Genomic DNA, 12,394 nt, shown 5'->3' on the forward strand with positions numbered 1-12,394 from the left:
GACTCTGAGAAACAAACTGAGGGTTCTAGAGGGGAGGGGGGTGGGGGGATGGGTTAGCCTGGTGATGGGTATTAAAGAGGGCACGTACTGCATGGAGCACTGGGTGTTATACGCAAACAATGAATCATGGAACACTACATCAAAAACTAATGATGTAATGTATGGTGATTAACATAACATAATAATAATAAAAGAAACGACTTTTATTTTGCTTTAATCCATTAAAATGTAAACTGCTGGCTGTTTTCAGATTTTGAGGCAGGTGATAACATAAGCAATACAAATGCATTACAATATAGAAAAATCTACTGGTTCTAGCAGTCATAGAAACTGAAATAGGTAGTTGAACTCTTCAAAAGCCAGCCAGTGTGTTGATTGTAGAAACAAAAGTTTTTGTATCAGCTTTTCTAGAAGAAAGTTCCAAGTATGATTTTTGTGTTATAACCTAGTCACACATTATTTCCCCCAAATTCTTTGCAAGTATGTTTATGTTTTAATGATTTAGGATATTTCAGTCTTTCTTGTTTTTTAGGGAAAGCCAGACAGCTCAGCCTTTTGCTCACATATAGAAAGCCTGCTCGTTATTAATTTATTGCTTAAGAGGTCCTAAATTCATTGTGAATTGAAAATAAATGCATCTTTCTTTGTATTTCCCAGAAAGAATCTTATTTGCAAAAATGTCACTAAATTCAGATTTTTCTTGTAACTGTAACAATTGATTATTAACTGGGGTTTCCTACCAGAAATCTACTTCCAGGTTTTGTTATGTATTACTGAACCTCACTACCTATACCTTTGTCTTTGCCTTAATATACTTTAAACTTTTTGTCATTGGGGGAATTATCGATTAAATAAAAATATCACTAGCAATTTTGACCATAAGCCAAAAAGTCTTATTTTATATAAAGAAAAAAAGTCACTTTGAAAGAGTTTCCTTCCACATTCCAACTTCTAACCCTAGGTCAAAAAGAAATTGTGATTTGTAATACTTTTTAAATTTAAAAAAGTGGCATATTATCATTAAAGGATATTTAGAAAATGCAGAGAAAAGGGGCTTCTGGTGGCTCAGTAGGGTAAATGTCCAACTTGTGATTTTGGCTCAGCTCATGATCTCATGGGTCATGGTCGTGATCTCATGGGTGGTGAGATGGAGCTCCCATTGGGTTCCACAGTCAGTGGGGAGTCTGCTTGAGAGTCTCTCTTTCCCTCTCCTTCTGCTCCTACCCCCTGCTTGCACTCTGTCTCTAAAATAAATAAATCTTAAAAAAAAAAAAAAAAGAAAGAAAGAAAATGCAGAGAAAAGAAGACATATTTCTATAGCTCTGCTAACCAGAGACACTCATTGGTAATCCTGTTATATCCTGGTATATAATTTTACGGTTTACATGGTTCTAGTCTATATTGTATACCACTGTGCCTTTTCCACTTAATATTACTTCATTAGCATGGTTTCCATAAGTTTGCAGTCTTTATAAACCCTTTTGTGTTTATAATATTTTATTTAATTTACTCTACCATGTGCCTATCATTGAGTTCATTTAGTTTCCAGATTATAATGATGCTGCCAAAATATCTTGCTCAATAATACTTTTCATAGTTAAAATTATTTTCTTAAGGTTAAATTTTAAAATACAGTTAATATTTGGGAACTTTAAAAGAATGATGTTTTCCTTTTATAGAGGATGTGTTTCTGCTGGAAACTGATAACCCAAGGACAACACTAGTATATGGCATTTTTACAACATCAAGGTAATTATTAAAAAATTACAACTTATGGGTTAAACAGTAAACTTTATTGAGTAATAGTAATTATTACAAAACATTCTTTTCAACTTTTAATTTTACATAGCATTCAGGATGTAATCGTCCTGTTTTACTACTTTTGCCTGATTACTGAAATATATTTAAGCTGAACTAACGCTTTCAAAATAGTTTTGAACAGAATGGTTATAATGACTATATGCTATTTTTCTCAAAGAAAGGAAACTATTAATTATAATGCAGGAATAAAGTATATAAGATATTTTGTTTTAAGGAAGTAACTCAAAGACTCATGTTTCACCTAAAACTTTAGGTATATCTATTAAAATAATTTTTTTAAGATTTTTTTTTTTTACTTTTTTGAGAGAGAGGTAGAGAGAGAGCCAGAGAGAGCACAAGCAGCGGGAGGGGCAGAGGCAGAGGGAGAAGCAGGCTTCCCGCCGAGCAGGGAGCCCGATGCAGGGCTCGATCCCAGCACCCTGGGATCATGACCTGAGCCGAAGGCAGATGCTTAACCGACTGAGCCACCCAGGCACCCCTCTATTAAAATAAGTTTTACTTCTGGAGCGATCTAAAATGATGACTATTCAGAAACTAATAAAATACTGCACCAGTTTTCATGTTCCATATGACAGTATTTCATATAATTGAAAATAGGTTTAATGTTTTCTAACTTTTCCGGGATGTCCAATCCCAGTTGTCATCTATTTCAAGACAATTGCCATATTCTCACCCTTTCCTAGACATATTTCTGTTTACTCATTTTACACTGGGAATGTTAGAATGCAACACAATACTCCAGCTATGGCATGGCCAATACAGAATGTAATGGGTCCATTTTATTAGACAATCAATTATAAAGCAAAAACTTGAAGATTTTAGCATGCTCTTCTAGTGGGGCAAACACAGCATAATTGTAAACTGTAACGGGCCATTCAAAGTAAAAGAAAATCACAGGGATTTGATTATAAATCATATTTACACTTGCCCTATAAAATATGTAAAAAGATGTCTTTCAGGATTAACAGTTTAACTCCTGTTCTAACAGAGAAAGTAGTCTTGATTTAACTCACAAGGAATTGGACAAAGTGAAAAGAACCAAATTCTTAAGAAGAAAATGTTTGTTTCAAAAAAATATTTCTCCAGTGTTTGTTTTTCCCAATAGCTTTTTGAAAAATTCAAAATTGTCATTTCTGACCAATGATGCTAATGATTAATAATGTATCTTGTTTTTTTCCAATGGTCATCTAAGTTTTCCATTAGGCATCTAATTTAAGAGATATATGTAAATCAGAAATGTTTGTTTCAGTCAATCTGCCTTAGTGACAACAGAAATAGTTTTCAGTAAGGATCCAAACAAATTCTATGAGATTTTATTGACAAAGTTAATGTAATGATCTCTTTTGGACCCTATTGTTTTTTTCTGTTACTAACAGGGAAAATATATAAACTATGACAACAGACTTTTCTAGCTACTATTTAGGATACATGTAAGAACATCCTTACTTTAAAATCTTAAGACAAAGAGATACTGTTTTCCCTTAATTGAGATTTATTTCTCGGAGTTAAATTATGATAGATTGTATTGACAGTGACTTAGAATTCAAATTCATATTTTTGAATAAATCATCAGTTTATTTTTTGTTGTTAAGATAAAGTAGTTAGAAACTTCTTTGACGTGTCCCATATTTTGGAAACATTAATAACTCTTTTATAACTTATTATTGTCTACTACCTCCATGGATGAATTAAATATTTTAATGCTTTATGTATCAATGGCTTATTTTAAAATAATAGAATTTTTTTAGCTTTAATGTGTACTGTAGCATTCAACTTTTCCATGATGAATTATATCAATTTTATATCACAAACTTTACCATCTATTTTTTAAAATTGTATTTAAAAGTTAGAAAAAAGTAAGAAGATGGATCTCTTTCTGTTTTTTGTTTTTTCTTTTTTTTAGCTCAGTCTTTAAAGGATCAGCAGTGTGTGTGTATCATTTATCTGATATACAGACTGTGTTTAATGGGCCCTTTGCGCACAAAGAAGGGCCCAATCATCAGCTGATTTCCTATCAAGGTAGAATTCCGTATCCTCGCCCTGGAACTGTAAGTATCTAGGAAAGTTTCTTTGTTATTTTGCTTTTTAAAAAATATAATTTAACAAGATATGAATATCATGTTAATGTTTTTTAAATACAACCATGGACCTACTGATATACTCATTATAATTTTTCAGGTCATTTGGGATTTTACAAATATATTATAGCACCCACTACAATTTTTTCTAAGTATTATTACTAATAAAATCTCTTTTAGACTTCAAGACAACTGGGTATGTGAAACAGGGCAGAGATATTTCCAAATTTTATTGACATAAAAGCCGTAGCTTGGGAAGTGTTAACATTTTGGTGGCAGCCTAAAAGAATTTGAATGCTAGTTGCTTTTTAACAACCCTTCCTGATATTAATGAATCTCACTTATTTTTTTTTCCTCAAAGATTTTATTTATTTATTTGACAGAGAGAGACACAGAGAGGGAACACAAGCAGGGGGAGTGGGAGAGGGAGAAGCAGGCCTCCCGTGGAGCAGGGAGCCCGATGTGGGGCTCGATCCCAGGACCCTGGGATCATGACCTGAGCCGAAGGCAGGCGCCCTGAATCTCACCTATTTTAATAAAGGAATAGCCATACAAGAATTAATTTAGAGATAAAACATGTAGATCTTTGAATTTTATGGGATATATTTAGGGATATATGAAAAATTATATGCTATATATTTCTCAAAGAAAGAAAACAGTATGTGTAAACAAACACAATGAAAGTGATGTTATAATTCAACAAAATATTTATAAGCTATAAAGTTTTGAGGTATACAGGTATATTAGCAGTATTAAGAAGGACACTGAAAACTAACGTTTCCAGCTGAAGTTATAGACAGTGCCCTGACAGACTGGAATTGAACTTTTTTTAGGGCAACAATGATCATTGTTCTACTATTTGTTTTTCATTTGGCCCTTTATAAGGCTTTATTGAATTCTAGAATATTGATTAGTTTTTGTCTTTATAAAATGTCATAGAGTACACTGAAAAGAGACAATCAAGAGGAATATAATTTTCAGTTGACTATCAAGAGGAATATAATTTTCTTATATTTTTGCATTTCATAGAATATGGTTATATTTATTTTATATGTGAGTAAAGAATGGTTTCATGGAAAATAATCAAAAGATAGCTGTTAAAGTATTATTTTCTTGAAATGTTTCTTTTTCCTTTTTACTTGAATATGAAATTCCCTCCACCAGTATGCTTTCAGGTATTCATCCCACATAATTTTTACTGATTGTTGATTCACTTTATTTTTTGTCTTATTATTAGAGTTTATTTGCAGTGTATTATTCAGTCCTTTATTTTCTCATCATTCTAAATTATACTGCTGTCAAATTTCTTTGAAAAATAAGAAAAATAGTTTACTAAGCCTTTAAACCTATTTATTCAAAAGTAAAAGAGCTCAAATTTTGTTCCCTGGCTAAGAAGCTCAAAGATTAATCATTGATACATCTTTTACAGGAACAATTAACCTTTAATTAACTGGAAAGATTATCATCATTACTCTTTAGCTATGAAACAATTAAATTTTAAAGAGCCACACTTAATCATGGCTGGGGACAAAGTCCTATCATACAATTCACAGTCTCCTTCTCCATGATCTCTTTTCGATGCTCATAGCTCAACAGAAAGTGAAAAAATAATTATTTTGTGTAACACAAGGAAGATATCAATAGATATATTGATCTTAGGGTACCTCAACTTGGGGTGTATTGGATAAGAAGCAGAGATTATTACATAAGAGGAGGCAAAGTGAAGGGGAAGGTGAACAACTTTCAGATTCCATTATAACTCACGGCTCTCATTATTTCATTCAGTGTATTTCATGCGTTCCCAGGTGACTCACTGATAACCTGTTCAAAGATAAATCTTCTTTTTGAGAATTGCTTGCTATTTGAAGTTGACCAAGTCATTGCTTTATCTTAATACAGAAAATTAACAGGTGATTGTGATTATATATGCTTTCATTAATTATTCTTTTTAACAACATACATATGGGATTCATACAGGAACAGCTGGTTTGCAAACTCAACAAAATTCTATTTTCCTCCAAGTATTACCTTAAGAGAAATTTCCCAGGTAAACAAACAAAACAGGTAAAAGAGAGCCATGCTCACTGAATCAGGTTTGAGGCCCTAGGGCCTCAGTGAGTATATGTAGGAGCTAGTTTATACACAGTTTACAAGAGTAGATTGTATGCACTTTATCTCAAGTAAGGATTCACAGTACTAACTTGAGATCAGCATGGTGAGAGTAGTTACAGTCTGGAAACTGACAAGTATTACAATTCAGGGATTTTTTTCCTGAAGAAAAGCCACCCGTTCCCACCCCTGGTAAAGACTTTTCACCGGAATGACAGTTCAAAAAGACTCTCAGGAATCATACTGAGAAAACCACTCATGTCAAATAGCAATTATTCTAAATAAAATGTGGGAATAGATAAACCCCTTTTAGTACAACAAAATAAACCAATGCTAAATTAGAAAATTCTGCTAACAGTCCCACTTTTCACTATTTCCCCAGCTCCTAAGAATAAGCATGTTTTTTTTCTGTTGTAAAACAGTGTGGTATAAGCCAGGGCTTAGTAACACACATCTGGAGCTGACGCCGTGAAAAAAAGGGAGTAGTCAGTCCTTGAGACATATTTCTATAATGTGGTTTCTTACATCTGGTGCTGAGACCAGAGCAGCTCCCTTAAATAAAAAAATTGTCAGATGAGTGATCCTTAGGGAGTGAAACAGGCAGGGTGGAGGAAGACCTCTGGAACTCCTTCTGGAAAGCATACCTCCCAGAAGATCTGGTCCCTCCACCCTTCCCTGAGCAACACACCAGGAAGTTTCAGCTGTCTGACTCAGAGTGGCCAGTGTCTGTCTTTTTCCTAGGCTTCCAGGGTTTAATATCCCACTGATGTAGCAGGAAGACCTACAGCCAAGTGACCCAGAACAGTCCCTCTTCTCTGGGGCTAAAAATGTTGCTTCTGAAGTCCTCCCGTGAAGTATCAACTGTGATTGCTCTACTTTATTTCCCTACACAGTAGTCCAGTTGCCGGGTCAACCTCATAAATACATGACTGGATTCTTAAAGAAATGACAGGGGGGCAGGAATTGTATACCCTTATTCTAATGTTCCCTGTAGGTGATTCTCTTAAAGCAGGGTTGATGGCTATGTTAGCAAACTGCCCCAGTCAGTGGGAAGAAGCCTGCCAATTGTGTCATAATGTTTTTCCATAAGTAATTCAAGTTTGTGGAAGAAACAGGACACCTTTGGTATGTTGCAAAGGGCGGCCAAAGACTGCAGATTCTCTCTGTGGCTGAGCTAACACATTACATTATTCTGTTGCAACATGTATAAAGCTTCCATAGAAAATTGTTTTTGCTTATACTCTTCTGTTTAAAGCAGAACCTAATAAAAGTGTTCTGTTTTAATACCTATTTATAAGTGGACCAGAACCATCTGCTTTCATCATCGTGCCTGGTACCTGGTGCAGCAAAAGAACACAAAAAATTCATGACCCACATAGTGGTGGCCAGAAAAAGAGAACTTTATTTCTGGTACTTTTGTTGATTCCATGCATCTTTTGGTGGTTCTTACTTCTAGTCTTCATAGATGTTTAAAACATTGTTAGGGAACTTTACAATAAAATTAAATACATAAGGTGTGTAGACATGAAAAATTCATTATATGTTTTTTCATATCATTATTCAAGACACATGAATAAAATAGATAATAAATACTGTTGAAGTCTAGGTGAGAGAGAGACTGTCATGGGACAGCCTTATGTAGAGAAGACATATAAAAAATAGGAGATTGAGCTGGCCCCGAAGGCAATCAGATTTGGATAACTTGGGTGGGGAAAGAATGATAGTCCAGACAAAAGTTACAGCTTACATTATAAGGCAAAGATAGAAATTAATAAGTGAGTTCTAGAAGCTCTGTCTGAGCTAGTAGGACTGGAACAGAACACTCCTGTCAGCAATGGGGGATAAATGGAGGTGAAATGAGGACCAACTGGTGCATAAGTACAAGTCTTCAGCTATGTAAATCTTTGGGCTTTAAATAAAGGGCCTAGATTACCAAGGGTTTAAGCATGAGATCAGTTTCTCTCAGAATACAAGTTTCAAAGTCCAGTGCCAGAAACTACCCCAGATTCTGGAATGCCATTTATTTATGTCCAGGTATTTATCGATATACCACTCATCTTTCAAGTGTTCAGGTCAAGCTCCCCTTGACCATGCCAGTCACTCCTTCTCTGACTAGTTTTGCTTTTATTTTCTGTATTCTTTAACCTCAACTCCTACCTCTTTCTTCCACTTTGTGCTTTGTGATCCAGCAATGCCCCAGGAATTATAGTTTCCTAAATATTCCAATTTTTTTTTTCTATCTCTAAACCTTTTCACCAACCCTGAGAGCCTTAAGTTCTCTACTATTCTGAATTCATTTAAAAAATACTGGCTCTTACACACATATGGCAATTGATCATGAACCAAGATTTATTATTTATTTTATATTTGTCTTAAATTATTATTATATGCCTTGTTATTTTGCTTTGAAGATGCCCATCTTCCATACCAGAATACTTATGTCTAGAAGATAATGGCTTTTTCTTATGTCCCCCACTGGGCACATCAAAATGCTTTTTGAATAAAAAGTGTCCAAAGAATAAATACATGAATTAAGATATGAATATGTTAATATTGAAAACTAGGATCATGGATGTGAGATTTAGGAGCATCAGAAAACAGCAGATGTCAAGAATACCTAAAAATAGGAAAGAAATTAAGTTGAGGGCAACAATTGCTGATATTTCCTTAACATGGCATTGTTACTGTTCCTAGCGTTTCACCCAACACTTTAGTAATCAAAACACTTAAAATGTCTTTACTCAAAAAAGGAGTCCTTATCACTGCTCCATAAACAGAAAGCTAGAACTGGAAAAAAAAAAAAAACAGCTTAAAGGAGAAGTTTAACCCAAACTACTTAATGACTATTTGTAGAACTCAATCAGCCTTCCGAAGAATGAGACACCAGCCTCATTCATGGACAGAGGCTTTATTTTATGGCAGCATGTGGATGTTATATTATCTTGAGATTTCAGTACACATGCTTTCACATATCACAAGGTGAGGGATAAGTTAATCGCATCTTATTTATACTTGGTAGCGTTACACTGAGCAAACTCACAAGTCCAGATAGAGAATCTACAAAGGGTAATCCATTTTTCTTCTTGTCACAATCATTGTCACTCATCCTGTGTCTTATCTGCAAAGTTTATGCCACGAATCAATGGAAAAAATTAATTATTGTCAAAAAGGCTTCTTTTATAATTTTGAAAATACTCCTACCATGAAACACTGGTTTCTAAGCACGAAGTTCATAAAACCAAAGTCCCAAATGGGGGACATTTGAATGAATATAAAATAACTGATTTGAGTTGATTTGTTTGGTTACCTATTTAATAAGTACACTTTTGGGCACATTAGACATAATATTTAACTGAATTTAAATTAAGTAAAACCCAGAAACTAGACACGTAACAATTTAATAACCTTATCACACATGAAAATAATTGCTAACTGGAAATTATATAAATTGCCTAGTAATATATGCTAACTTTGGATCTTTCTGGACCTTACAAATGAGAATGTTTGCAAATATTTAAGGAGACATCTCAGCAAACCATAATTAGTGGTGTTTTATGAGGAACTGGATTGCCCGTGCATTTGTTCTTTCCATTTTTTCATTCAGTGAGCAATGCATTTCCCTTTTTCCACTTTGTGTGAGGAATGAGGGTAGAGAACACCCATAATTCTACACTTTGCAGAAGTATGGAACACTTCCATCATTTTAGAATACCCTCAAATGAAATTCTTTGTCCCCATTTGGTCTTTTTTGTGGGCAATTTATAAACATGTATATTTAAATATAACGCTTTTTTCCTAAAAGAAAAACATATGAGCCCTAGATGAAAGTCACTTGAGGGGATAATGAATCAGAGGCTTACTTTTATTACTTGTCTCATTATCTCTCCTTAGTGAAGTCATTTAATTGCTCCCTGTGCCTTTCTATAAAAAAAGAACTATATTTACTGGTCCTGTAAAAAGTTCTAGTAATGTTAACTGGTCAAAGTGAGTCTAAAAATTGCATTCAGTATAATACTGTCTAAGTGAGAGGGGCAACATTAGTAATTTGCTGAGAGTTATTTGCAAATGTGGGTCGGCCCAACAATACTGGTCCAGAGGCACTAACATTGTGGGATAGCTGTTGCAAGGGTTTAACCTAGAGGTCGCCATGTTTTGGGGGTCCCTAAAGTTGTTTTTCTTTTTTTTACATTGAGTTAGCGTTACAATTTTGGCAGATTTCACATAAAATTCCACATTTCTATTTTCTTTTGAAATCTGGCCACACTAGGCTTACATTCCTGCACAGGAGCAATCAGTTAGAAATGAGGGTTCATTGCCACTTTTGAATAAGGTACAACTTTCCAGTTTGTTACTGTCCCGATTACATCCTACAGTTTGCCCAGATGCTGTACCCATTGCTATTGATCAGAAAGTTTGCTTTGTTGCCTTCCTTTACCTTCTACCCCTCTTAAGAGAATAAATGAAAACTATAACAGAAGTGCTTTTCTTTCAAGAAAATATGACAAAGTATTTTTGTTTTTGAAAGTAGAAATATTGTCAAGTATTTAATAGGATTACACAAATGTGTGTACGTGTTAAAGTTTATACTTAACAGTTTCGCTTGTATAACTTAACACTTGGATCCTATTAATGGATAAGTTTGAGTTCCAAGCTTTAGCAGCTCCCAGCCTACCCCTGAGCTTGGCCTCAGATGTCCTATAAATGGAATCTTCTCCCCAGAAGCCCTTGTCATGCCTTCTTTTCGGAACTGCTGAAGCTGTCCAGCAGTCCTTTTTTAGATCTTATTATTGCTTACTGGCCAAAACAGATTATCATTATCAAATTTTCCCTAACAACACTGTCGCTGGCACAGAATAAGAATAGAAAAGTGATGGGTGGGAAGGGTAAAAGTTATATACAAAGTGGCATCAACTGCTCTCTGAAAACAAATGGGGTAGGACCAGTGGACTTAGCCTTGCTCAAATGGTTCTTGGGGCAGCTCCCAGCCAGCCATGTGATCACAAAGGTCAACAACCCATACACTTACAACCATTCTGGTTGTCACTGTTAATACAGTATTCAATAAATTACATGAGTTCTTCAACACTTTATTATAAAATAGGCTTTGTGTTACATGATTTTTGTCTAACTGCAGGCTAATACAAGTGTTCTGAGCATGTTTAAGGTAGGCTCGGCTAAGCTATGATGTTCGATAGGTTAAGTGTATCAAATGCATTTTTAACTCTCAATATTTCCAATTTATGATGAGTTTATCAGGATTATTACCCATCATAAGTCGAGGAGGATCTGTACTTACAACAACTTAAGCCTCTAAGTATTTTGAAAAGTAGAGGCCTTTGGTTATCACTCAAATGAAGTAACTATTTACTAACTTGATTCTTTTTAAAATATTTTATTAGTGCCCAGGAGGAGCATTTACACCCAATATGCGGACCACTAAGGAATTCCCAGATGATGTTGTCACTTTTATCCGGAACCATCCTCTCATGTACAATTCTGTCTACCCAATCCACAGAAGGCCTTTGATTGTTCGTATAGGCACTGACTACAAGTACACAAAGATAGCTGTGGATCGAGTAAATGCTGCTGATGGTAGATACCATGTCCTGTTTCTCGGCACAGGTAAGTATTTGAGCTCAAACTATACTTTAATGTGTAGCAGAAGAGCATAATAGGTAAGGACCATAATATTGGAACCAGAGAGACTCCAATGTTGATGTCTGTTGGACCCTCACTGAGGTATTTAATGTCTCTATGCCTGTTACCACATCTGTAAAATGGAGTTAATGAAATAAATTACTTCATAGGGTTATTGTGAGGAACAAATGGGTTAATATATGTAAAGCACCTAGAACAGTCCCTGGCACATATTATAGTGAAATATAATAATTATGAGCCGAATGAAAGGATGGGAAGAAATTTTAAGCCTGGGTAGTGTTCCTCTCAACTGAAGCAAATACGTGGAGCCATTTTCCAGTGATAATGATAATGGTAGATAGTTCTAGATAACATTTAAAAGTGAATTTAATAACAAATACAGATAGCTTTTTTGAAAATATTAATGGTAGTATTTTAATACATTTATAACTGTAGTTTGCCAATTTACTTTAATACACAAGTTGAGTGAAAAATACTCTTGTTTATAGATCTACATGAATGTGTAATGGCTGGCTTTATAGCAGTAGTTCTCAAAGTGTGTTCCCCAGACTAGCAAAATCAGTATCACCCAAGAAGTTGTTAGAAATACAAAGTTTAGGGCTCCAATCCAGGAACTCTAGGGATTCAAGACGCAGCGATCTGTGTTTTAACAAGCTCTTCAGGTAACTCGATATACACTAAAGTTTGAGAACAACTGCTCTCTTTGTTTGCCCCACACCTGAGAAATA

At 34.7% G+C, this 12,394-nt stretch overlaps 1 protein-coding gene across 1 annotated transcript in view; it reads left to right on the forward strand.

Annotated features, from left to right (window-relative positions):
* The window catches only part of SEMA3C (semaphorin 3C), a 177,506-nt gene that overhangs the window by 110,271 nt on the left and 54,841 nt on the right, over nucleotides 1-12,394 (forward strand). Inside the window, exons 10-12 of the mRNA XM_032402283.1 lie at nucleotides 1,680-1,749; nucleotides 3,725-3,869; nucleotides 11,408-11,630. Of these exons, the coding sequence (XP_032258174.1) occupies nucleotides 1,680-1,749; nucleotides 3,725-3,869; nucleotides 11,408-11,630 (438 nt within the window). The remainder of the gene's footprint in view (nucleotides 1-1,679; nucleotides 1,750-3,724; nucleotides 3,870-11,407; nucleotides 11,631-12,394) is intronic.

Source organism: Phoca vitulina, unplaced genomic scaffold (genome assembly GCF_004348235.1).
Source record: "Phoca vitulina isolate PV1807 unplaced genomic scaffold, GSC_HSeal_1.0 scaffold4, whole genome shotgun sequence".
Classification (NCBI taxonomy): domain Eukaryota; kingdom Metazoa; phylum Chordata; class Mammalia; order Carnivora; family Phocidae; genus Phoca; species Phoca vitulina.